This window comes from Rhinolophus sinicus, linkage group LG07 (assembly GCF_036562045.2).
Source record: "Rhinolophus sinicus isolate RSC01 linkage group LG07, ASM3656204v1, whole genome shotgun sequence".
Classification (NCBI taxonomy): domain Eukaryota; kingdom Metazoa; phylum Chordata; class Mammalia; order Chiroptera; family Rhinolophidae; genus Rhinolophus; species Rhinolophus sinicus.
In genome coordinates this window covers 86,928,317-86,955,810 of record NC_133757.1, presented here as the reverse complement: position 1 = coordinate 86,955,810, position 27,494 = coordinate 86,928,317, and the positions used below count along the sequence as shown (strand labels likewise).

General features: G+C 34.3%; 1 protein-coding gene across 1 annotated transcript; it reads left to right on the top strand.

Moving 5' to 3' along the window:
- Nucleotides 1-174: 174 nt before the first annotated feature.
- Nucleotides 175-26,812, top strand: ADAMDEC1 (ADAM like decysin 1). Its single transcript, XM_019714161.2, has 15 exons — nucleotides 175-502; nucleotides 10,819-11,129; nucleotides 12,937-13,055; nucleotides 13,933-14,009; nucleotides 14,753-14,831; nucleotides 16,264-16,340; nucleotides 17,751-17,937; nucleotides 18,159-18,221; nucleotides 18,964-19,035; nucleotides 19,327-19,496; nucleotides 19,860-19,941; nucleotides 20,625-20,755; nucleotides 21,516-21,693; nucleotides 24,462-24,547; nucleotides 26,121-26,812. Exons 2-15 carry the CDS (start codon nucleotides 11,042-11,044, stop codon nucleotides 26,125-26,127), a joined length of 1,416 nt encoding a protein of 471 aa, XP_019569720.2. The 5' UTR covers nucleotides 175-502; nucleotides 10,819-11,041; the 3' UTR covers nucleotides 26,128-26,812.
- The last annotated feature ends 682 nt before the right edge of the window (nucleotides 26,813-27,494 follow it).

The window sequence follows — 27,494 nt, the reverse complement described above, 5'->3', positions numbered from 1 at the left end:
AACCGCTGATCTTTTTACTGTCTCCAAAATTTTCCTTTTTCCAGAATGTAATATAGTCGGAATCATGCAGTAAGTAGCCTTTAAAGATTGGCTTCTCTCACTTAGTAATATGCGTTTACAGTTCCTCTATGTCTTTTCGTGTTTTATAGTTCATTTCTTTTTCGTGCTGAATAAAATTCTGTTTCCTGGATGTACTACAGTTTATCCATTCACTTGCTAAAGGACATTTTGGTTGCTTCCAAGTTTTGGCAATTATGGATAAGACTGCTATAAATATCTATGTTCAGGATTTTGTGTGAACGTAAATTTTCATTCATTTGGATAAATACCAAGAAGTGCGATTACTGAATTGTATGGTAAGAGAATGTTATGCCAAGTTGCCTTCCAAAGTGGCTGCACCAGTTTCCTTTTCACCCAGCAATGAATGAGAGTTCCTGTTGCTCCACATCCGCACCAGCATTTGTTGCTGTCAGTGTTCCAGATTTTGGTCATTCCGATAAAGGTATAGTGGTATTTTATTGTTTTAACTTTCAATTCCTAATGACAAATGATGTTGAACATTTTTCATATGCTTATTTGCCAGACATTGCCTTTTGAACTGATCTAGGCACTTTTTATTTTGTTGAAACTGGAGATAATGCCACAGTAGAACCTATATTTATTTGAGTCCTTTAATTTCTTTTCAAATGGTGAACCCCCCTGCACTGACTCAGAGGGTATCAAAGAAATCCTCCATCAGCACTTGTGTGGACTCGTGCAACAGTATCTCACAACTAAAGAGCTGTTTGGTTTAGACGTCTGCTTTCCTCTTAAAACACAAACTGGAGAAGCAAAGAGGAAGAAAAGAAGCTAGGCAGATTCAAGCAAGTTTTATGCTAAAAGGGGGGTTTTGAAGGACCTACTTGCCTGAATGATCTAATTCTAAGTAAATTTAATGAGAATAGAAAAATATCTTATTTACATTAAAAGGTAAATCTAGGGATTTCAAGCAAATTGTTGACATGGCACAACTGTCTTTCTCCTTATTCCCAGAAAAACTTAAGAAAACTGGAAGTTTCCCCTAGAGATTGTGGGAGTAGGGGTGGGTTTGTTTGCAGACTTCTGTGTGTAGCTGGCTTGGACAGGAGACAGCTTGGTAAGTCTGTGGGAGTGTAAAAGAGGAGTAGAAAGTATTACTGTGCTTCTCTGGCTGCTTGCCAGCTCTGTGTTGCATGCGCAGTGCTGTCTGTATCCCTGCAGCAACCGGGACTAGTTCTGGTGGACTCAAGAATAAAATCAGCGATAGAGAAACCTTGTGCAGTATGAGGCCAGGGAACATGAGGCTGACTAATCCCTGATGGTTGCTTTCTCACTCTACCCTCTCTAAACCCACAAGGGAAGTAACATCTAAGGAGTTTATCTTCCAGGTGCAGCTTCTCTGGGGGCAAAAGGTGAAAATGTGACCTCAGAGCTGTCTGTGGGGAATAATTGACTGTTTTTCTGGTATCTGAGGTTTTCCACCTGGTGGGAGAATCATCAACTCCCCACTCCCAAACCTTTGACAGCTGGCAATATCTGAGATTGTCCTTCTCCACATGCATTGCTTAATAGAATAAACAGGAGTATCATGTAAAAATGACAACAACAACAAAAACACATTAGGGAACACAAACATTTCCAAAGAAAAACAATATATCTGATTACAGAGGCCAGAAATATTGCAACAGAGGGGCCAAAAACATGTATTAATAACATAAGGGAAGATATTCTAAATATGAAATAAAACATTAAAAATGGAGCCAAGGAAAAAATATTAGGCATAAAAATTGTAATAGTTGAAATACAGAATAAAATAGAATGCATACTAGAATGAAGGAAATTGAGGAACAAATCAGTAAATTGCAGAGATCTAGTAGAGAAAATTTTCTGGAAAGATTTTTTTTTAAAGTCCAATTTATATCCCAAGAAACATATAGTATTCAATGTTACTGTAAAGATAGAATCACATGTAAAAAAAAAAATACCATGCAAACACTGTTTGTAAGAAAGCTCCTGTAGCTATATAAATATTAGGAAAAAAGTTGATTTTATACAAAAAAAATATATAACTGGAAATGAAGAAGGACATTCATCATGAAAACATAATAATCTCAAATGTTATGTACCTGGTTATAAAGCTTAAAAATACATGAAACACAAACTAATAAACATTAAGGGAGAAATAGGTAAATCCACAATCATGGTAGATGATTTAACATCTCTCAGGAACTGATAGGATAGCCAGGAAAAACGTTAACAGTAAAGTTATAGAAGGTTCAGAACAAAACTATTAACTAGGCAGGTAGTACAGACTAATTAACAGAGTACTATGTTCATAACGACAGAAAATACATAATTTTAACAGAACATAGATTTCACTAAGATAGATAATATGCTGATCAATGCATCTCATGTATTTCAAAAGGAGGAAATGTTAACAAAAGTTGCCCAGAACACAACAGAAATATATTACCATTCCATTAAAATAAGAAATGTCAATGGACACAGACAAGAACAGCCTCAACAAAAGTCTGTTCATTTTCCCCAAAGGACCAGGAACAAGACAAGTTAGCAAAACATAAAACTTTTAAGCTATAAATGCTCTACTCCAGCCAAACACTACAGAAATATTTGTGGCTAGAGTCCTACTACCCCAGCAAAGGTTGAAAGGAAAATTTTGATTTCCATACTTGCTAGGCTGTCCCAATACCCCTTCACCCCTATTCTGAGGAGATGTCTGACAAGGCAGAGGGGAAGCCTTGTCCTTTCACTACTAGGTGGTAATATGCACAGCCCCTTGGCCATAGTAGAAATGAGGTGGAGAACCTTGACTTCTGCTCCTACCTGGCAATAAGGTATTTTCAGCTGTTTTAAGAGTATTTCACATCATTTTTGACATGTACATCATAGCATATTTATATTTGCCAGTGAGGGCATTAATGTCTGAAAACACAATGGCTTTACTCTGAGTGACACAGGCTGCATTTTGTATCACTGCACAACTAATAGGTATAGGTGTTTCTATCTCAATTGATTATTTGAGATAGAAACTTAACTGCTGGGACATTGCCAGAAGAGGCTTAGTGGAGAGTCAAGGCATTCACCACCTCCCATGTATAAGGAGGCCACCTTCCCTAACCGAGATGTCAATGGAAACCATGTGAGGAGCAGTAACTAGGGGTTCCTATCCCCTCCAGAGAGGGAAGTGTCAGTGGAAACCTAGTCAGGAACCAGAACCCCGGTCTCCTACCCAGCAGTAATGAGAAACATTCCCACTGTTAGGTGTCAGTGGAGACCCAGTGGAGAATGTGGATATTTACCTACACTTGCAGGTAATGAGGTGGTGTCCCCCTTCTCCTGCCAGAATGCTGTCAGAAGAAGCCAGCTAAAACAGAAAGCTTAAACAATATCTAGAATTTCAAAACACAATATCCCTAAAGCCCAAGTTTTAATAAGAAATCACTCATTATACCAAGAACCAGAGCTAGCTCAACCTGAATGAAAAAAAAAAAGTATATGAAAAATATATATATATATGTGTGTGTGTGTGTGTGTGTATATATATATATATATATATATATATATATATATATATATATATATATTAGATAGTGACACTGAGATGACCGAGATCATAGAATTACCTGATGAGGATTGTAAAGCAGTCATTTTAAAGATTCATAAACAAACCATTATTAACATGCTTAAAAAATAGTGATTCTGAGGAATAAAAGAAAATGTTAGTAAAGAAATTAAAGACATAAAGAAGAATCAAATTAAAATTTCAGAGCTAGAAAACATGGTGATTAAAATTTAAAAACTCAAAAAATGAATTTAAGAGCAAAATGAAAAAGAAAGAGTATAGAAGTTAACTAGTCAAAACAATATAGAGAAAATAGACTGAAACTAATGAACAGAATTTCAGACGTCTGTGGGAAAATAACAAAAAAATTAACATTCATTTCATTGCCCAGAAAGTGAGGAGAAAGAAAGCCGAGTGAAAAATTCAAGAGAGGGAGAGGGTGAGAGAGAGAGAGAGAAGAGGGAGACTGGAGTAGTTATTATTTCTGACCAGCCTTAGTTAGTTCAGCTAAAACCCGAGATGTCATGGCATAAAGACAAGCTGCGTACCCTTTCTAAATTCCTGACCTAAAGAATTATAAGATATAATACTAATAATATATTGTTGTTTTAAACCACTAAGGTTTTAGGGTAGTTTGTTATGCAGTAATAGATAAGTAGAATCATGTATAGATTCACTAAGATTATTGGGAAAAGAAAACGAACAGAATGATGAACACAAAATTCAAGACAATGCCTAATTTAGGTTGGGAAGGAAGGCAGGTGTGTCTGTTGATGAGATGGATACTGGTTAGATGTAGGTTATTGGCAAAGGCTGTAGCTTTTGTTTTGGGTGGTGGCTTCTCAGGTACTTACATATTATTGAAAATGAATAATTAAGAAACTACATCTTAATCTATTTAAAATTGGGCTATAAGACTGTGTTACAAACCAAGTATTATAATTAATCCAATTCTCTTCACATGATATCCAGCAAGAAAACTTGATAACTATGAATGGCAATTGTATAGTAAATTCTATAAAAACTCAAATATTAAATATGATTAGGACCTAGTAATTTTTCTAGTCTTTTTTTTTTTTTGTCTTTCATTGCCCTCCTTCAGGGTCTTTTTGTTAGTTATAAATACTTTACCAAGGAAAATGAAATACTTACTTAACCTCGTTATATTGCAATTGCAGAATGGTTAATAGGAATATTCAACTGATGAAATATGCAAGATGTAATATATTTCCTTCTTAAAATTAGTATTTGTGTGATAAAATCTTAATCCTATCCCTAATCTTAGGGATGGGTTAAATCATTATGTTCCCTCCAGGAATAAATCTAGATGAAATAAACAAATTTGAAATGATATATACTTAACAATGATTTGCTGTAGACTTTATAATAACAGTCTAAAAAGTGTAGTGGCTCCTAGAAATGTTTTGTTTTTTCAAATAAGGGAGGTTTTATAAGAGCCTGTTTTTAAAATACAGTCTCTATTTATTGCATAAATAAGACTGTAGCAATAACAGTTTTACAATTTTAAAAAAAGCTTCCAACAAAACAAATGTTTTAAAATGTTGATGTTGTACTCAAGAGAAATATATTTATGTCAATGTGTAAACATATAGATATATATGCATATATGCATATATAACAGCTTTTTAAAAAATTTTATGGAGGTATAGTATATATACAGATAGATATTCAGAGAAGTATAAAACTTTTATAATGGTACAGCTCAATGAATTTTCACAAGACATATATCCTATGGAACTACCACCTCCATCAGGAAATGTAACAATTCCATGCCCTGGAAGCCTCAGTCGTGTCTCCTGGCTGTCATTATATTCCCTCCTTCCCTAAGGAAAGCACTACATGATATGTAAAATCAGAGCTGAGTTTTGCCTATTTGGGAATGTCTTTCAGTAGAATCATAGGACTCTCTTGGTTTCAAAATCTGTATGTGATATTTACGCATGATTCTGCATGGAGCAGATGGTACTTTCATTGCTGTCCAGTATTTCCCTGTGAGGCTATGCTAAGATGTACTTTTTCTCCTGGCAGGCAGTTCATCTTAAGGTAGACCACCGGAATACAATCCGGGACTGAGCGGATCAGAAACTAGTTTTCAACCTGTAAAGGCTGGAGTATCTATTGTTTGCCTTTACTAATTGAACGCAGTCCTTCATGGATCTCACCACGTCCTGGGAGTTTATTAGCCTCCTTCCTTCTTGGGGGACCCTTGAGTCCCATTTTTGTCTTTGTAGCACTGGGAGACTGACTACTCAGGACGCCGCTCAGCTTCTTAACCTCTTCGCTGAAACCTAAGGTTGCCCAACGCCTGGAGGAGAACCTGGAGGGGAATGTCTAGCTCAGCTCCGTGTAATTCCTTTCTCTCTGGAATCCGTGTTGCCTTAGCTATTCTAAATTCCTACTGATAGATTTTATGTGTATTTATTTTTCTGTAGCTCATTAAGACATTACTAGTACAGGACTGGCCTGATACAAGCTAGTCCGTTATAGCTGGAAGTATCCCTTGATTGATACCCGAAATAACCCCCTCTCATTCTACTCTATTTTATCTCTTCACTCAGACATTGTTTTCCTTCCTGTTCGGTGTAATTTTCTTCACAATTATACTATTTAATCTCACATCCCAACATGTTGTACAAAATCTGCAACATAAACAATTCTAAAGATTTTTTGAATGAAAGGGCAATCTTTACTGAACCCTCTCTACTTTTATTGAACTAGCTAGAGAATTGTATTCACCTGCAAACAAGCTTTTCCTTTATCTGCATTCCCTTTAATCCCTATACTATCCATCAAACTGAAATTTCACTCTCCATGCAATGACCCTGTTAATTTGAACCCATTTTAGGGATTTTTCTTACATACTCCACCTATTCCCTATGTAAGCGGGAGAACAGCTGGTTCACCATAGGTGGTTTTAAAACTATTACTTTTCCACTTCTATTTCCTTTGAATATCAGTTGCTCAGCTCTCATCTTCTATTTTTACTCATCTGTAATATTGAGAATCATATAGCTAGACGATTGTCCCAGCCTCCCTTACAGTTAAAGGTGACCATGTGACTAAGTTCTGGCCAATGGAGTTCCAAGGATGGGATGTCATTATTTCCAAGTCTAGCCCCATAGGTGTCCCACTCTTTCTCTTTCTCCAGCTGGATGTTGACTTCCATTGTAACATTGCAAATTCCACATTAAAAATAGCAGGGTTTCCATCATTCTGTGTCTCTGAAACGGCTGTGTAGCACACAACCCCTTGCTGCTGATTAGATATTTATTTATTTGTTTATTTGAGTCTTTACCGTTTAATAACTGTGTGATTGGTCAAGCCAGTTAAACACTCCGTGCCTCAGTTTCCTCCTCTGAGAAATATGAATAAAGGTAATAACTGTCTTTATTTCATTGCTTTTTTCTGACTACTGAAACAGTGAATATGAGTCCTTAGAAAATTACCAGGACTTACTGAGCGTAAATATACTATATTATGTATATAGTCACTGGAATTTGGGATTTAGATGCTACTACCCTTAGAATCACCTTTAATATGTACCAGGTTACTTCTCTCTATTGATAAGTTCTGGTATAATTCCAGAACTTTTAGAATTTAAAGACCACAAAACAAACTAGCATTATAGTTCTTGGACCTTACCATAAAATAACTTTAATGGTAACAAACCTTACTATCATTTCAGAAAACTTAGGTATCTAACCCATTCTCTAATATGAAATGCCTATACATCTAATTCTTTCTGTGATTTATAAACTTAGTTATTTTAGCAATATAACTAAATAATCTTTTTACCTCTCCTTACTTAGCTCCCCTTCCATTGTTCTCAAAAATTACACTAAACCCTCTCTTGTCATCTCAAACCTCTCACCCAACCCACTAATTCCTATCCTTTCACATTCTAAGAATAGGCTTATCCTTGAGGCAATTGATGCCATCATAGATCTCTCTCAGTCAAATATTTGAAATACTTTAGTTCTCATATCAAGGACCCTCTCTCTGATCTCGGTGACTTAGAGACATATACAGAGGGTGCAAAAAAAATGTATACACATTTTAAGAAAGGAAAAAAATCTATTAAAATTGTAATAATATCTAGCGATAACAAAAGATGAATACAAGTCATGTGTATACATTTTTTTTTGGCAGGCCCAATATTATAGGCTCTCTAGATGATTCGAAGTAAGTCACTTAATCTCTTTGAGTCATCTATAAAATAGGAATCATAATATTTGAACTGACAAGTTAGATCTATTATGATGACCAAATAAGATAATATATACAAAAATGTTTATGTTTTAAGGGATTATTACAATTTTTGTCCATATTGCTATTTGATTTTCATTTCTAGTGAGACAATATTTAAACGTCTGCCATGAATCATGAAATATGCTTCATTATGAAACATTCCAGAATGTTGTAAATTGTGTTTTTGGGAACAAAATTCTCTGTGGTCAGGATGTTGGCCATGATTTCTTAGTTTCATGATTATAAATTAAGTTCTATGTTTAATCAATCCTTGGATATTGTATTTGTAAGGGTCCGTATGTATATCATTCTTCATTCCCTCCAGATGCACCAAGTAAACAATCTCTTCCCTGTTATTTCTACTGTTTTAATTTATAGACTGATAGTCAACTATCTAATAAACAGCATCAGTTTCCCAGGAAGTAGTTCAGTTTACCAACTTCTTCCACAGAGAAAATGTTCAGTGAATATTTTGAACATCTATAATCTTCAAGGTACTGTGCTCCTGACGTGTACACCAGGAGATATATCTCCTGCCTTTGAAGGGTTAACTAAAGTGCAACTCCTATCAACTGACCAAAGTGGAAGATGTCATCTGTAAGTTGCCTATAGTTGTTCAAGCTGTACCTTAGAAATCATTCCAGATTTCTCTGTCTCCCTCACTTGCCATGTCCAGTCAGCAAGTTGGACAATTTTATGAGCTAAATATTTTTCAGATGTGTACCTTCTTCTTTAAGGCCTTTCACACTTGGCTTTTCATAACTTGACCCCTGCATATCACACAAGCCTAACCTATTACTCATACCTATTATTTTTTATGTTATATTCAAATTATGGAGAGCACATTGTAGTTCTACAAACATATTATGACTTCCTACATACTCATGGCTTTGTTTATATAGTTTTTCTATCACCAGAATACCCATTTCCCTATTTCTTTTCCAGCTAATATTATCTTACTCTCTCACTCACCAAATGCTACGCTTCTAAAATGTACCTGAATACAATGCACAAACCTCAGTCATAATGTTTACCATTTATATAAGCCATGCCTGTGGATTTATCTCTACTATTTAGACTTTCTTGCAGGAATATCTCAGTAGTAAGGGTATTATCAGGGTCATTTGGGAATGCCTAGAAATGATATTAATTTAATATAAACTAGTATGAACATACACTCAAATTTAATATGATCTCAATAAATACTGAACTTACCTTGCATACTGCTTATATAATTAATAAGTAAAATTAATTTCCCTTTAATAGACTGAAAGCAGAATTTTCAACACTTGCCAAAAGATAGTAAGAGAGCTTCCAAATGCTGAGACATTAATTGTCATCCCAAAAGTGTATTGCCAGCTAAACTACCATTAAAGAATAAGATGAAATAAATATACTCAGAAAAAAATTTAAATGAAAACATGGAAGTACTTAATCTAAGAAAACTTTAATAAAGAGTTTATTAAATAATGTTTCACAAAAGAAATGTATTTTTAAGAAAGGACTAACTCTTAAAGGACCTGTGAGCAAAGAAGTTGGTATATATGTGAGTAATTCCAAATAGGTCATCTTCATGAAACACAAAAGTAATGATCATGACTAACTTGGGGGTGAAAATTACAGTAGAACTAAATTACTTGAAAATAGAATAACTTTGGGGTGAAAATTATGGTAGAACTTAAACTACTTGACAATAGCATATAAGGTGGCAAAGGGCAAGATGCTGATAAAAGTTTTGTTTTATTTGTTAGAAATGTTAATTAAGATTGTATTTTGTTAAAATTTAGTGGTAACTGCTATGAGATATATGTAGAATGTTGATCTTCTGGACCAGCAAAAGAAATATAAAATTATAGAGAAAATGTAACTGACTCAAAAGAGTGTTGAGCAACAGCAAAAAACTGTAGACATAGAGCAGTAACTATAAAACTTACAATCAGATCATAGAAGCTGGCAAACTTCTAAATGTTTCAGTAAAACTAAGCTCAACAGTTAAATACAGAGTTTTAGATTGGGAAAACTCTATAACTGGAAATGTAATTTGGCACTAATTTTCTAAGAAGTACAAAGTCAGTGTATACCAAGAACCTCAAATAGATTTACCTTTAAACTAAATAATACCACTTCTAGTAACTTAGCCAAAAGGAAGAATCAACAATGCAATCAAAGAAATATACACATACGGAGATCTACATAATGTATACACACAAGGCAATATTCTTAAGTCATTAAAATAATGTCTTAATATTCAACAGGAAAATGTTTATGTCATAATGCTATGCAAAAAATAACAGCTTCCTAAAACCGTTGTATAATAAGAACTAATGTTTATAATATTCAATTTTCTTTTATTCTCTTATTAGTGCATAGAAAAGAGATAAAAATAAACTATCAAATTGTTAACAGAAGTTATTTCTTGATGTTGGGACATTGGGTAATCAACTTATTTCCCCTCAATATACTCTTTTGATATTTATGCGCATGAAAATGTATTATTTTTGTAACCAGAAAAATATTATTTTCCTCCAGTAGAACTCATAGTGCACTTCAAACGTACTACATATGCAGCATAATTTGTTTGAGGCTAACACTGTCAAAAGAATTTACATTTGTACATTTCTTTGCAGTTTTGTGTGTGTGTGTGTGTGTGTGTGTGTGTGTACTTTACATGAATTTTATAAGAAGCTTGAGGTAGGTATTATTATCTCCATCCCCTTTTCACAGAAAAGGGGACTGAGAATCAGAGAGATTACAATATGCTAGCTTGTAAGACTTTGCCTGGTACATGTTTTATAGATTGTATTCTCTGTGCCAATTTCTCAAAAAATGTAGAGACTACTGGTACAATTTCTAACTTTGTAGATCAATTTCTGTAAGGTTACTGAACAGCAATAGTGATGTATGCAAATATGAGCACGAACATCTAAGTTACTTTCCTTCTGTTATAGGAACTTCGGGCCAAGCAGCTGTCTAGATGTGATTCCTTAATAGGCCATAACCACAGATATAAACACGTCTCATCAATGAGGAACAGTCCCATGATCTTGACACTGCAATTTCCCAACACCATTAGAAAACATTCCCCAAACTCATAAATAAGGTTTGAGGATTTTATTTTAGTTTTCAATTTGTAAAGAGAAGTAGGGGAGATAACTGGGGGACCACATCTTCATGCTGTGTGGGACTTCTCATCTACCTGCACTCGCCAACATGACTTTGGTCCTGCTTTCTGTCCTCTGGTTCATCGTACAAACTGAAGGTAAGCATTAATATATTGACATTTATACAAAAGACAAATTACTTAATGCATTTTTAAAGTACCCTTAAGAAAATGACATGTTAGCTATTGTTTGCATTTTGATATATTTACTCAATTTATATAAACTCCATGCTCATAGTCAAGGCATTGTGATTGGTGTAATAATTTAGTTAAGATGTCTCTGAAATTTTCTTTCTCATTCTATAATTCTGTAAGTTCTGTCATTTTGTTTTCTAAAACACACAGCCTCTAATGACACCAGAGAATTGACTTCAAGACCAGAATTCAAGAATTTCCTAACCATCTCCAATGTTATCTTGAATAATGTTGATACTTTCTACCCCATAAAAAGATAATCGTTTATCTGAAGACATGATTTATCCAAAGGCTGAGCCAGGGTGGATGACAAGGAAGATTCTTAAGTAAAATTAGAGTTAAGTTAGACATAATTATATTATTAAGCAAAATTAAAAATGAATTGACCAACTGAATAGTTAGTACTAGAGTTGGGACTAGAAATCATTAAAATTCACTCTAATTTCAACCTTACAACTCTTTCCACTAATGGGATTCATATTCTTTTTGGTAAAGAACTTTTAGTAATATATTTATACATTTCTTTTTTCATATGTAATAAATCCTTCTTAGGATAGCATCACAGCAGAACTTTAGGAGTTGACTAGAAGAGATTTTTTTTTTTTTCTTTAGTATTTCCCTTCAGTTTTTCCACATCAACCAGGTATAGAATTGTTTGGTGTTCCTAAGGTCACACTGTCTGTCACACTGAGTGGGAAACTCTCTCTAAGCATAGACACTTATCTATGAAAATAGGAACATTTAAAAATAAGATAAACCCTATATGGATGATTGAACAATTAAAAGAAAAAATGGATAAAGTATACCTGCCATCTTCCTAGACTGGTGTTATATCATACATATTTTATGCTATTCAACTTTTACACCAAACTTTATTTTATGTAAATAAACTGATAGAAAAGTAAAGTGGCTTTTACAAGGTCATGTAGGTAGGACTTAAGGTCACATATTTTGGCTTCAATATCCGTTCGACTACTATATGCAAGCAAAATAGAAAATTGTCTATGCAATGTAATTCCAAGTGCAACAAGAGGGACATGTAGTCTATAGACAGTTTTTCTACTTGGTCTCTGATGCTTTAAAATTGTTACAGCATAGGAAAACAAAAACTTTATTTCCTGTGAAACCTAAAGTTTTGAGGGCAAATGCCAATGTGAGAAAGAACATAATGGTCTATTGTTACACTGAGAAATAAAATAACACAGTAGAGTCTTTCCTAAGAAGAAAGTAGTATCTGTATATAAAAAAGTTGATTTGGGGAGGGGGTAATCAGGGATTGCACCACAGAGAGAAAAGGGCATAAAAAGGAAAAACAGAGATCTCTGAAGACAATAAGAGAAAAATTCACAATTTTGAGGAGGACTATAGAGAAAGAAGGAACTGGATTACTACAGGCAAACTTCCTGTTCCTATAATTTTTGTTCTAATCCAACACCTGCCTCTCCTGGGCATGGTGGCCTAGAGTTTACATATATTGATAGATCATCAAAAGAATTGTTTCATCATCGTCATGTCTTTCTAGAATAGGGGGTGGGGAGTGGTGGAGAGCAAAAGAATTCTTTATTATCAAAGTTCAAGTAGAAGGAATAACTTGTTCTTCTTAATGCTTCTCCATGGGAATTCAGTTTTCCATGCCATTTTAACAAACCAACCAACCAAAACCAAAACAAAATCCTTTCAACATTTACATCAATATTACCTCTTTTTCTAGCAATAGCCATCAAACAAACACCCGAATTAGAAGTCTATCAAGTAGTTTATCCTAAAAAACTACACATTTTACACAAAAGAGAGCTACAGGACAACCAGACAGAGAAGCATGCCAAAGAGGTAAGTAACGTAAATGACTGTGGGATTTTTCAATCATCTTAAGAGACAATAAAGAACCTTTTTACTAACAGAAGTGATGTCACAGTCAACATCTAATGGTTTAACATTGAAGTCCATCTATACATTTCCCCTTTGTCCAAGAGAGAGCAAAGCATTTCTCAGAATGCTTTTACAGTTAAGCCTCACTTGATCAGAAAAAATAAAGCTGCTTGGATATCTCTCCAAGTTTCTGGTGGGGGGAATAAAAGAGCATAGGAAGGGCAGCCATTTTTGAAGATGTTCTTTACCAAGTCACCAAATCCATGTCTTCCCCCTACTCTCAGCCCCTGTCCTCATTGAATTGTCTTTGCCTTGGTCATTTTGTCTATAATGGAAAACTCAACATTATCTCATTAATTAACAGATTTAAGTATTTATTAAGAACATTAACTCTTTGACTATTACATTGTTGTAATTATTTCTCTCATTTTGTAAATTTTACTTCATTTAATTCTTAGTAGGTTTTGATTGGTTGTCTTTAATATATTTTGTTTGGTTTTAGCATAATAAAACAATATGCCTTATTATTATCCCATTAATGATCCATTAGGATACACAGGACTGTATATTGTACATTAGGGCAAATCGTTATTCCCTATCTCACATATTAGAGTTAGTTCAATTTGTAAGTATTACTACCATGTTATTGTGCTTTTGGGAAATCCATCTAAGTATACAATTTATGTTTAATTTTACATATTTAAAGGCATAAGAGAGCTACTTTTATCTTCCATGCATTCATAATTATTCTTGTATATATACTACATGTATTGTTATATCATAAGTTTTGGATAGACTCAGAAATGTAAATTGATATCATACTATTAAATATTTTTAGGAAAAATATGAATCTGAACTTCAGTATCAGATTATATTAAATGGAGAAGAAGTCATTCTTTGCTTACAAAAAACCAAGTAAGTGGTACCTCCCAAAAGTTTAATCACTGGATTATATTGAGAATGTAGAAAAATAAATCTTGAGATTCTATTAGTGTGATTTGAGATAAAAGACATGAAGTATGTTGAGTTTTAGATGTTTTGGATTAGTGCCAATGAGTGCTAATGTTATGTAAGAAATTGATGCTTCCCTAGGAAATTACACGCATAGTATAAAACAAGGAGTGCTTTCTTCCTTGATGCTTCTTGGAATTCACTGAAAATCTTTTCTACCCAGATAAAGTCAAGTCTTTGATGTGACTTTCCATTACTTTTATATGAACTTATGTCTAAGGCTCATTCAGAGCACACAGCCTTTGGACACAACCCAGGGGATGGGGCTCCACTGAGTTCTATAACAGTCAGAAAACTTCTCTCTAAATGCAATGGTCCTTGATGCATATTTGTGACCCAGCACCCTTCAGAGACAGTGGGGAGGCTGTGCCCTCGATGCAAAGAATCCAAACATAACCCATTCAAAGATAGAGAATCTTCAGCTAAAAAGTAGCTGGGGGCATTTCTTCCCTCAGATCCCTCTGGTATAGCTGATGCTTTGATTTGCTTCAGCAGCAAAGTCCAATATTGGAAAAGGATCAATGGGTCAGAATGTCAGCTTTTTCTCATTGTAGGCATTATCATCCCTTTAGTGCTAAACAGCATGTCAGGAATAGTAGCCTTTATCAGCACAGTGAGTATATCATGCAACTTTCTACTCTCTACAGGCATCTCCTGGGGCAAGATTACACTGAAACATATTACTCACCCAGAGGAGAAGAGATCACCACAAGCCCTCAGAACGTGGTAGGTGGGATCTTCCTGAAATGTGCCACTTTCGTCATAAGATTCATAGGTTGAAGAACAACTTAAAAACGAAGAACTTGAAAGCAAGATGCTCCTCTATGACCAATGAAAAAACAGGCAAAAAATCAGTCAGTTTTTTTAAAAGGCAGGAGTACTAGGAGGCTTCCAAGTGTTGCATTTTTTGAAACAACCAAAAGTCCACTTTTCCCTAGAGCACCTCATCACTAGGTTAGGAATATTCTACCCTATAGGTATTGGAAATATCATGTCACTATTTGCTATGTTCTGATGATGCATGCATTTATTCTGATGTCAGCAATAGAATAGCAATTATTTAATGTAATTTTATATCTGGTTAAACTACTGCCCTATAGAATAATGCCAAGGCCTAGATGTCAGACATGGAGAAACAAGGCCAAAGGAAGAACAGAAAGAGAGTATAAAAAGGCTTAACATGGATTATTACCAGGCTAAGTGTGTTTCTCATAGCCACCCTCTGTGACACCCCAAACACATATGTCTCTGTGAAAAATAGACAAGTCTTCTGCCACAAAATTGCTCTTTGTTTCTTTCTCACATCAAAATTCTCATCACTTGGATATCTGGATTTTTGCTGACATTAACTTCCAAGACAATTATCTGATCATTCATGCTCAAGTGTGAATGGCTGATGATACTTTAATGTGGCACCTTTTCCAAGTCTTCTATGAGAAAATGTTTATAATGAGATTCCTTCCAAAATAGAGAAAAACATGGATGAAATTTCATGCCCTCAAACAAGTCAATTTGTTTTGAACAAACGGTTATTCATTAGCTTTCTTAGATCATTCTAGACAAGTGACCCTCTGCTTTTATGGAACACCAATCATATCTGAATTTCTAGTTGTAGAAAAATTCTCTAGGTTTTTTGAGGCTGGTAAAGATATTCCCCTAACACAAAAATTAAAATGGTGAATTGAAGGAGTTAATATGAGAGACTAAGTCTTGAGGACTCTAGAATCTAGAAAAATGTGTATCCCATTTTAGGATATATGATGCATAGTGTCTTAGGAACCCAGCACAAGAGAGCCATATTCTCAAAAGCTGGCCATCAAATCACCAGAGTACTGTGGGTCCCAGGGGAATTGGCTACTTCTCAGACGCAATGTCCACTTTCACCATGAACTCCCTTATGCTCAACCTCCCTGGACTTTTCTTCAGTGTGAATTAATTCAGAAAGACAGGTCAGCCATCCACTATGGAGAGCTTCCAGGTCAGTGGTAGAGCAGTTCATAACACGTCTGAAGTTCTCCCTGTTTTTGTTTCTGGGAACTGGTTTGGCCACAGCCACTACTCAATGAACTTTCCTGCATATCTAAGATAACAGCTTTCACCACAACAGTGATACATTTATTCTTGTAGTTAATTATTTTCCTTTATTTTCCAACCTTAGGAACAGTGCTACTATAAAGGACATATCCTGAATGAAAAGGGTTCTGTTGCCAGCATTTGCACTTGTAATGGGTTGAGGTGAGGACTACTCCCCAAAATATTAAACATTAAGCACCATTTTGTTACACAGGGTCAGTCTTCCTGGACATCATGTCTTCTTACTATCTTGGTGAATTTTTCTCTATATATAAAATGCTGAATATATGTGGTTAAAGTGAAGAATAAAGTATCACCCTTGCAATCACTTTATAACCTGCGGATCTAGTAGAAGTTAGTCATAGCGATATTTAAACACGATGCTACACTGCCCTTTGGACCTTGATACTATCTGGATCCATTTCCACGTTTGTCCACCCCACTCCCTGAAAACATTGTTTTATTTTCTTAAAGACTCTACCCTGCAGTTGTTATGGTGAAATTTTTTAAAGTCTGTGTGCGTAGGCACGTGCATCTCTCTCTCTCTCTATGGTATTTCTCTTTACAAAGATAATTCTTGTCAATTAGGGAAATTTTGGAAAGTAAGAAAAAGCACCAATAAGAAAATAACCACCATGAAATTTTACCTCCACATGATCACTATTACTAACATTTTGCCATGTTTGCAGCATTGTATGCACATAGACAAGTATACCGGGGGTGCCAAAAAATGTATACATATTTTAAGAGATGTTAACACTTTGGTCAACTTATTGCTCAAGCAGTAATTTGCCATAATCAGAAGTGTGGACGCTGATGGTAACCACTCTGAGCACCTCTTGTAATTGCAGATGTCAAATGTGACTTGTACTGAGTATTACAATTTTAATACAGTGTTTGCCTTTCTTAAAATGTGTATACAGTTTTTGGCACCTCTGTATTTCACATGAAATACAGAGGTTGAAATATGAAATAAAATATGCATAATTGTCCTTCCAGCATGATTCATGCCACATGACATCTTTTCCCATATTATCAGATACCTTTATAGATATAATTTTTGATGGCTGTGTTGGCTTTGTAATATGGATTCACTTTATATTTCTGAACAAATTTTCTACTAAGAAGAGAAATTATTTAATCTACTAGTTCCAAACTGTTCCTCTGGCTCATCTGCTCATCATTCTTTCTCTCTTCTGGGGTTCTAGGTATCTGCACACTCCTTTGCTTTGTTTTCCATTATATTCCTAGGACTTGACAAGAAATATTTGCCAAATGTATAAATAAATTATGGACAAATATTTATGGAGTTCATGATATAAATTCCAAATTCTTTGGGCTACCTTCATCTTAGTAATTCTTGTTCACAGTTCTCTGAGTAAATAATATAGGCTCCATTTTAGCATTGACAAATACTGATTATAACTTAAGTTAGCAAAAGTTAACTGAAAGCCTATGGATGAAAACTGTATCTGTGAGCTTGGGATGGAGGAAGAGGTGTTGCTGCATTCTGGTCAGTATATGTGACTCTGTGGCCGAAAATCCTCAAACATGAGTCTCTGTATCTCACAGGGGATACTTTACACATCACGATCAAAGATATATGATAAAGCCTCTGAAAAGCACAGACCAAGAAGAACATGCTGTTCTCACATATGACCAGGAGGAGCTAGCCCCCGTTAATCACACCTGTCGTGTAAGAAATGCTGGCAGAAAACATGGCCTCATTCGAAACTCTAGGTCACTCAAAAACCCAGAGGTAAGTGTAGCTTTCCTACGTCATCATTTATTCAGTTGTCTCCACAATGATATATGATAGACTGGTAAGCTCAGCAGTGACTGGTATACGTAAAGCCTGCATAATGAATTATTCTTTAATTTAATTTCCCTCTGAAGAAAAAAACGCCAAATCTCTTTGTAGCTTTTCAATCTTTTAGGGTAAAGATAATTATTAACAATCTTCTTTTACTCTTTGTAAAGCAAGAAGACCTTCTTCAGGCTGAGAAGTATATTGATCTCTTCTTGGTGCTGGATAATGCTTTCGTGAGTATGAATACATGGCTTCTTGGCCAATTAAGGCAACTTTTAAGTTTTCTTATCAAGTGAACATAAGTAATAAACGATTCTGGCTGAAAATACAGAGCCTGTTCACCAGATTGTCTTATCTGTTCTACATGCCCTGTTAGCAGTAGTTTTCGTTCACCCATCCCATTTAATATCCATCTGCTGCCAAAATATCCAGATCTTGGAAATATACTTAATACCAGGTAAATGCAGAAAATCAACTATAATAATGAAAAACAAAATGAATGGGTTATTAAAATATTTTGTTAAATTCTCACTATATCATATAAATATAGACATAAAACTATATATAAATTACATATATTGTATATAATTACATAAATTATATATAAATTACAAGTTACATTTATAAAACTGCTAGGATCTGCTTCTAACTAGCAAATATTGCTTTATAATCAAATTTTTATATTATTCAATTGGTTTGAAAACATTGAAATTATTAATTTGATTTATTCAATGTAAAAGTGGAAAACATTGAAATTTTACATAAATGCCTAATTTTTCTCTTACCAAAAAGTTCTTACATTTGAAATAGAATTTGTTGAAACACAGAGTATTATATAAGGAGGACATTGAATGAATAGACACTTATTTACATTGAAATGTGTAATTTCTTTTAAAAATGTGAATGCCTATGCCTTACCAGCTTTCTCACTTTAACTTGCTGTTTTAATTATGCTTTGCATTTTGTGTTTTACAGTATAACATGTATAAGGGGAATCTCACTTTGATAAGAAGTTTTGTGTTTGATGTGATGAACCTACTGAACGTGGTAAGATATTTGTCCTAGAAACATGTGTTTGCACATGGAAGCCTGGGACTTCCCTATGGTTTCACGAAATAAGGAGTTGGGAGGGTCAGAATGGTTTAAGGTCAACAGTTTTGGGAAATTTAGCAGATAAGGATAAACACTAAGGTAAAACCAAATATACCGTAGCAAAGGCAACTTCTATGATTTCTATTTTCAAAATGGGATGCATTTATCCATCACTGTGGTCAGCAAAGGATCTAAAACACTAAAGAAATCTGAAAAAAATTTATAAAGAAAATGCTCTTTCCACAGATTTATAACACCATAGATGTTCAAGTGACCTTGGTAGGTCTTGAAATATGGTCTGATGGCGATAAGATAAATGTGGTACCCAACATAGGCACCACATATGGCAACTTTCTGAATTGGCATCGTTCTAACCTGAGGAGAATAAAGATTCATGACCATACTCAGCTACTCAGGTGAGCACATGCAGAGACCAAGGCCAAGCAAAGGTAAGCGGAGTGGATAGTTATCCCAAAGGTTTCTTGGTAGAGATTATGTTCAATTATATTTCCCCGATGAGTTGTCAGACAGCCTGAAGTTCTAACATTAGCAATTCATCTGTGACATTATTGGAGACCCATGACAGATCACCAAAATGGACTCTTGGATGTGGGATAACCATTTGTAGTCATTATAATACTATGGAATAGCAGAAGCTTTTCTGGGGCCCAGTGAATATAAAAACGGTAGGGCAAAAAGGGAAATCTAACATATGATTGACACAAGCTAATCATTCCAAAGACTCCGATTTTGACAATGTACCTGTAACTTTCACACAGTGGAATTGGCTTCAGCGATCGACGTGTAGGAATAGCAGCCTCGAATTCCTTGTGTTCTCCATCTTCGATTGCTGTCATTGAGGTTTGTAAGCTTACATAAGGCTCCCTGTGGTTCTACATCCTCTGTGAAGACCAGCATAATGCCTTATGTAGAGTTAGCACAATGAACATCTGCTGAGTCAGTAAATAAAAATAGGAATGAAATTACTGGTAGACCATTACACTGAAGATTCATTAGATTATGAAACAGAATATTTCTTTACATTGGCTCTCCCAGAAGTTGATTTTATGGAATAAGAGCAGGAAGATTGGGAGAGAAAGGGAATCCAGGCGCCCTCTGTGGCCTGAGCCAAATTTAAATTAATCATTCCCAGTATCGATGGCCAGAGAGATCAGACAGTGATATGGCCAAGCACTACCAATGTCAATGGTATGGTTGCCAATAGTTTTCAGAGGCCTTTGAGTACATAGTATGGTATCTTTTAGTTCTTCCTATGAAGAATGTATATATCTTAATTTAACATGGTTTACTGAGAACTTATCATTAGTTCAGCAAATATTTACTGAGCACTGACTCAGTGGTTGGATTCACAGGAGTCAGTCATTTCAAATGTTTATTCAATATTTTACAATAACCAATGACAGGGAAAGGAACTTTATCTGTCAAACTATTTTGTTTTGTTTTGTTTTTACCACTGAACTTTGGCAACAATGAAGAATTAACTGAATAAGCAAAGAAGTCATAGATGTTTCTACTTTTTTCAGGCTAAGAAAAAGAATAATGTGGCTCTTGTAGGAGTGATATCACATGAGTTGGGTCATGTCCTTGGTATGCCTGATATTCCATATAACGTCAAGTGTCCCTCTGGGAGTTGTGTGATGAATCAATATCTGAGGTGAGACCTTGTCACCCTAGAAGGGAAAATATTTCTTAAATCTTAAAGAATTCAGATGTAATGTATATAGTAGGATGGGCATTTTTTACCAAGGGCAGTGTATCCCATTAATTCACCTCCGACCTCTTGATGCACAAAGTTTACCAGCCATCAGGCTCGTTATTTAGGATTTCCAAATATACCAAGATAGCGCATAAGTATAGTGACCATGTTATTTTAACTTAAAGGAATATATATTCTAAAAATATGTATCAAGATGATGACAACTGTCCCCAACACAAATCAATCAATCCTTTTTTTATGTTATTATTAACTACCTTCTAATGCCAGACTTCGGGTAACAAAATGAATAAAACATAGTTTTCTCTTGAAGTGCTCATGAATAGGAAGAGAAATATGTCCATAGAACCTATAAGTCTGCAATTATTTCCTTTCACTAGTTCATTGTTATTATTGCTTCACTCCCAGCCCTTAATGATAACAAATGGTGAAGCTCATCACTGCTGCCAATTAGGACAGTGCTGAATCCACGTAGGAATTTAAATTCTTCCAGCTCTACAACTAGGTGTCTAGGAAAATAGTTTTCTAACCAGCCAAGTATGCATGCTCTGTCGCCCTCCACATATAACACATTACAGTCCAGAAAAGATACTAAATTTGGAATTTCCACTGAATTAGGTAATACGGTTAGACAAGTCAGGTTCTCATATTCATTTATCACTGTATATCATGGTATTTCTGATTTTTCTTCTGGTCACAGTTCAAAATTCCCAAAGGATTTCAGTGCGTCCTGCCGGTCACATTTTGAAAAATACATTTTATCTCAAAAACCAAAGTGCCTATTTCAAGCAATGAGTCCTAAAAATGTAACAACAAACCCAGTGTGTGGGAACCAACTTCTGGAAGTGGGAGAAGACTGTGATTGTGGATCTGTTAAGGTATGAAAATACCCATCGTTTCAAAAACTTATCAGAGAGTCATTGTGGCTCTCTGTTTTCTTTTTCCTTTATAAAAAAAAAAAAAAAAGAATGTGCTCGCTTCGGCAGTACATATACTAAAAAAAAAAAAAAAAGGAGTTCTTTTGGAAATTCTTTCCAAAGACAAGCTTCACATCATAGTAAAAAGTAGACTTGCCCTTGTGTTTTTAGTACTGACGTTAGTTATCTTTTGAAAGGCATTTCAAAAGCCAGGATATGCTTATGACATGACTGTATGAAGTTCATTGTAAAAAAGTCAATCATTAACTACAACGTGTCACTTAAGATTGTCCTAGATATATTAGTCAGAAATTCCTAAATCACATAAAGTCACAGTTGATCATTTGTTTCGCAATAACAGTTACAGATCTAGAAGTAATTTCCCTTCATAAGGAGAGTTGTTCTCTCATCAAGCTAGTGTGTAAACCAGGCAGTAAATAAAACAGAGAAGGAGAAAAAGGAAAAATTACATAAACCTGTAGAAAATGGGTTATTAACATAGAACATCTGAAATAATTACTATAATTCTGCTAATATTGATAAAATCTGAACACTTCAAGGCATCGGTGTACTCTAAACAATGTCTCTGCGAATGTTTGCTAACAATCTCATACTATAATAGGTTTCTAAAAGACAGCATTCTATTTTCTTAGCAATCTTCTTTTCCTTTAAGAAAATAAGTTAATATTTGAAGAGATTTTCTATGTCAATCTGCAAAATATTTTCTGTTTCATTACTCACAACAAACCTACAAAATATGTTTTGTTATTGTCCCAATTTAGAGAAGAAGCAGTGAAACTCAGAAAAGTTTAAGTAACTAGTTCCGAGGATAAAAAGGTAGTAATTGCTGAAGCCCATTGCAACTCAAGATTTATCCATTACTTTAAGAGGCTCTATTAAAAAGGGAAAAGCACATAATCTCTCTGTACTTCAGTTTATTTCCTCAGAAATTTTAAGCTGTTTATATTAGAACATTACATGGTGTAACTTAATCATTTATAAAGAATATTGCAAATTTTCTATTTATAATGAGATATGGAATTTTACAAATGATTTGATACTTCATAATAAGTTACATTTAAGTTTGTCTTAGTCTTCCCTGCTTACATTCCCATATGGTTTATTAGGTGGAAGACAATTGAAGTTATTCATAATCCTAGTACTTCTAATTTCAGCAGGCAAATGGCATACATAGTATACATACTTTACATAGTATCTATTAGTGAATAATCCATTTCCCATGCTCTGATATGCCACTTGAATATTTTTATGTAAATATTTAGGTATTTTTCTAGGTTTTAAAAATCATCCTTCTATCTGTCTAGATATTATAACACAAGCATCATGCTACACAATACCTTTTAATATCTTTAATGGTAACGCTCTTCATTGATAAGAATTGCATAGCAGTTCTTCAATGTTAATTTTTCCATGTAATTCTTGGTATTTTTTTTTTCAGCTTGCCCACAAATACAATTGAGAATCTGACTGAAATTCATTAAATTCATATTTCACTCTGAAGGCCACTAGTGTTTTCACAACATTAAATATTGTTTTAAAAGACAAATTGCCTTCAAAATTTCTCAGGAAAATTATATATCAAGTTCTTCAGTTAATTCTGGCACATTTTGAAAGTTTATTCTGACGTATTTTCTATTTTTCTTTTTGCTATTAGTATGTGTAATATTTTCTTTTTTATTCTAGGATTTACTTTATTATTACTTTCTGTGTTATTTAATTATTATCTTACACAGCTATCGTAGTGACTCACCCAATATTTTTAGAGTTGATCCTCTGGTTTTTTCAGGTCAAGAATTTTTTCAGACACAAATAATGAAAATATGATTTATACTTTCCAATTATTATACTTTCATATATTTTTCTTATCTCACAGCATTTGTCAGAATTTCTCTAAAAATATAGGCTGTAAATAATCCTGTCTTATCCCTTATTTTATTGGATATATTTTTACTATTTGATATATTTTCTTTATCATGTTGATATAAAATTCTGTTCATAGTTTGTTATATATGCCTCAATAATTTAATAATGGCTACTGAGTTTTTACCAGCTAATTTTTTCCATCTATCACAATAATAGTTGTTTTTCTCCCCTCGATCTCTTAATATGATAGATTATGTTACTTTATTCTGTACAGTTGAGACACCCTTGCATTTTTGGTGAAAAAACACCCTGCATAGTTGTAACAAAGAGTTATTACATTAATAAAATGGTATTTTAGTGATATTTCATTCAAGTTTTTACATTTATAATCATTAATGAGAATAATGTGTGTGTGTGTGTGTGTGTATGCATTACCAGTTCTCATTATCAATAGTTCTGTGTATACTATTTTGCAGGCTTAGCAAAAAAGGTTGAAGACTTAAAATATTTTTTTCTCAATCTTCAAACAGTTTGACTAGTATAGAAATATTCTCCCTTGATGTTTTAAATTAATTTACACATAATACTTACCATATAGGACAAATTCATTTGGGGGGATTCTTGGATAGTTCTATTATTGTCCTTTTAAGAGGTAGTTTTCATTACGCTTAACTTTTTTTTTCCTATTATTAACTTTCCTTGGTCATTTCCACTGCAATTTGTATAGCAGAGTAATCTAGCTTAAAAAGTGAACTTGTATTGCCATCTTGTACCAGAATTCTATGTACCTAGTCAATAGGGAAGAAATGCTGAACCCACTTTCCCATTGTGTGTGTGCTTTCAAGGAATGTACTAATCCTTGCTGTGAGGCCCTGACCTGCAAGTTAAAACCTGAAGCTCATTGTGGAGAAGAAATTCTGAACCATATCCCGTAAGACCTTTATTTTCTTTCTTTGTTCTCACATGTTTTCTCACTTTTAGTTCAGATTTGAGAAAGATGTGCCACTGAGTTCTATAATACATTTAAAACACATTTTTAAAATGACTTGATTTCAGAAAGGAAAAAGGCAATCATGAAGATAAATAACTCAGGGTTCGTTGTATATTAATATACTAATGAGCAAATGGCTAATTTGTCATTTGGGAAATTAGGACTGCTGAAATCTGTGCTAAAAATTGTATAAATTTCTATTAGGTAGTAATGACTTTAATACAAATTAAACTAACACAAAGGAAAAATTATTTAAGAAAGCCTTGATTAATGAGTAAATTCTAGTCTTGGTTAAAAGCTGATGGTTATAATTTGCAAGGTAGTCAGGAAATCAATAACATTTAAGAACACATAAGATTTGGTGATTTTATTCCTTTTTTTAAAATGTATTTCAGTTTTAATTTTGTTATTAAAATATAGTTGACATTCACTATTATATTAGTTTCAGGTGTACAACATAGTGATTCAAGATTCAACATTTATATACCTTACATTGTGATCACCACGATAAGACTAGTACAATATTATTGACTATAGTCCTTGTGCTGTACATTACATCCTTGTGACTTACTTATTTTATAACTGGAAGCTTGTACCTTTTATTCCCCTGAAAACAAACAAAACAAAACAGAAACAGACTCATAGATACAAAGAACAGACTGATGGTTGCCAGAGGAAAGGGGGATGGGGAACTGGGCAAAAAAAATTTATTCCTTTTAAAGTATCTCAAGAAGCTATGATCCACATACTATTTTTGTGTTTTATACAATCCTGTATGAATTGGGTGAGAGAACCGTTTTGCTCTGAGTATGATATTTGTTTCAGTGAAAAACTGTCTTCAAGTCTCAAAATGGTAGTAACAACAACAAAAAATCAGAAATAGAGGAAAGACTCAGGATAAATTATATGGAAGAAGTTATTCCTACCCCTCTTTCCTGAATCTTTTCTGCGATTGAAACTGGAGAGAGATTATAAGGAGAATAATGGACTCAAACACCACTGACTACAACTTACTCAGGAAACGACCTGAGCGAGGTCTTTGACAAGGAGCATCACTCATTTTATTGACAAGGCACCACTTACCACAGCTGAAACCCTCGTGGGATCCACTTTGCAGGGAATTCTGGAAATTATGCCCATCTCCTAATTCTGTCACAGAGACTAGAGTACAGTATACCAAAAATATCCATTCAACGCGTTAGGAGCTTCAAATGTGAGGTGGGCATGCCCCATTACAGGGCAAGATTAGCAATTTAGTATCATGGAAAGAAAATTGAACTTGCAGTCAGGAAACTTAAGTTCTTTTCTCAGTTCTGCCCAAAATGAGCTGTGGGACTTTAAGCCAAGTTATTTAATTAGTTTTCTCATCTGTGAGATGGAGCTAATGTTATTATCTTTTAGTAGGATCGTTAGTATTGTTTAAGCTCTATAAATGTTCATTATCATTATTACATAACATTTTATAATTTATAATAATCATGGCTTCCTTTTTTTTTTTTTCTCTTTTAATCAGAGAGTGAATAAAAAAATCTACTTCATTGAGATTCTACTTGCCAGGACAAAAAAATCAAGAAATCTAAACATTCCAGTTTTCTTGTGCATTTTCATCTTTGCTCTTAGATATATTTCGTTTTTCGTTTGCCATTATCTTTCCTATGTTTTTCCCAGTCTAGCCAACAAATTAAATAGATGTCTTGGGAGAAGTCTAGTCTGTCTCCAAAGACCTGATCTTTGATATATTTTTAAGAATCATGAAGCTACTGCTTAGCTCTGCTCTTTGGACAACAAAAGAAATTAGTTCTTGACTGAAACACCTCAAAATGTATGGCTGAATTATGCAGAGTCACTGGAGAATTGTAAAATTACAAGTGCTTTGTATTGTCATTTTATTAGTTGTAGCCCATGAAAAAAAGAAGACCATTCGATGAGTGAAGGCTTTGTTTTTGGTTCATACATCATTTATTAATCACTTCTCTGTCTTCCACTTGCCTTGCTCTTAGAAGTGTGGTAGTTTTCTAGATCATATCAAGATTAAGTAAGTATACACATTTTTCATTTTATCATGAATAATACTTTCACCATCACATATAATATGAGTTTTGAGAAGTCTACATTGCTTGCATTTTAATGCCATTATCAAGGAATGCTTTATTCATCTATTGATTTAATGAACCATAATGTCAATCAATAAAAAACACAACTCGTGAGGCTTTCCTGCGTGGTCATTTTCAAAAGTGAATATTTTTGAGCTTTGTTGTAGGTTTGTGTTAGGTGTTAAGGCCTCACATAACTAAACAATTTTCCCACTGGTCATTTGACAGTATTGCCACAGAGAGCCAGGCATTACTATGTGGAAATGAGGAAAGAACGTCATTTGGTCTTTTAATTCTCAAAACAAAATGACTTCAGTCCAGTCACACAAGATGACTAGACTTTAGTTTTTAACAAGTACTCAAAAAACAAACAAAGAAACACTTCACATTTCCATAGATGTCTGTGCTGGCAGAACAGGAACTTAGACATACTCCTAAAGATTGGGCTTTGAAAGGAATGGCCTTCCAGAAAGCCCTGACTGTGGTGTTGGCTGTCTCTGTGTTCCTTGACTCACTGTTTTTGCTGGGTTTGGCACTACCAGTGTGACAATTGAAGCTGCATTGTTAGATGTCGCTGATAGCCATGCTACCGCCCAGGGCATGCCTTGTCAGTATCTCCGATGTCCACTGGTCTTATACAAACTTCTAGCCAATTACTCCAAAGAGAAAAGGTTTCTTTAGGCATATTCCCTCCTACACACACACACACACACACACACACACACACACACACACACACTTCATGCTCTGGTAGAGGCTTCTTATAATAAAACTGCCTGAACTGCAAGGATTAT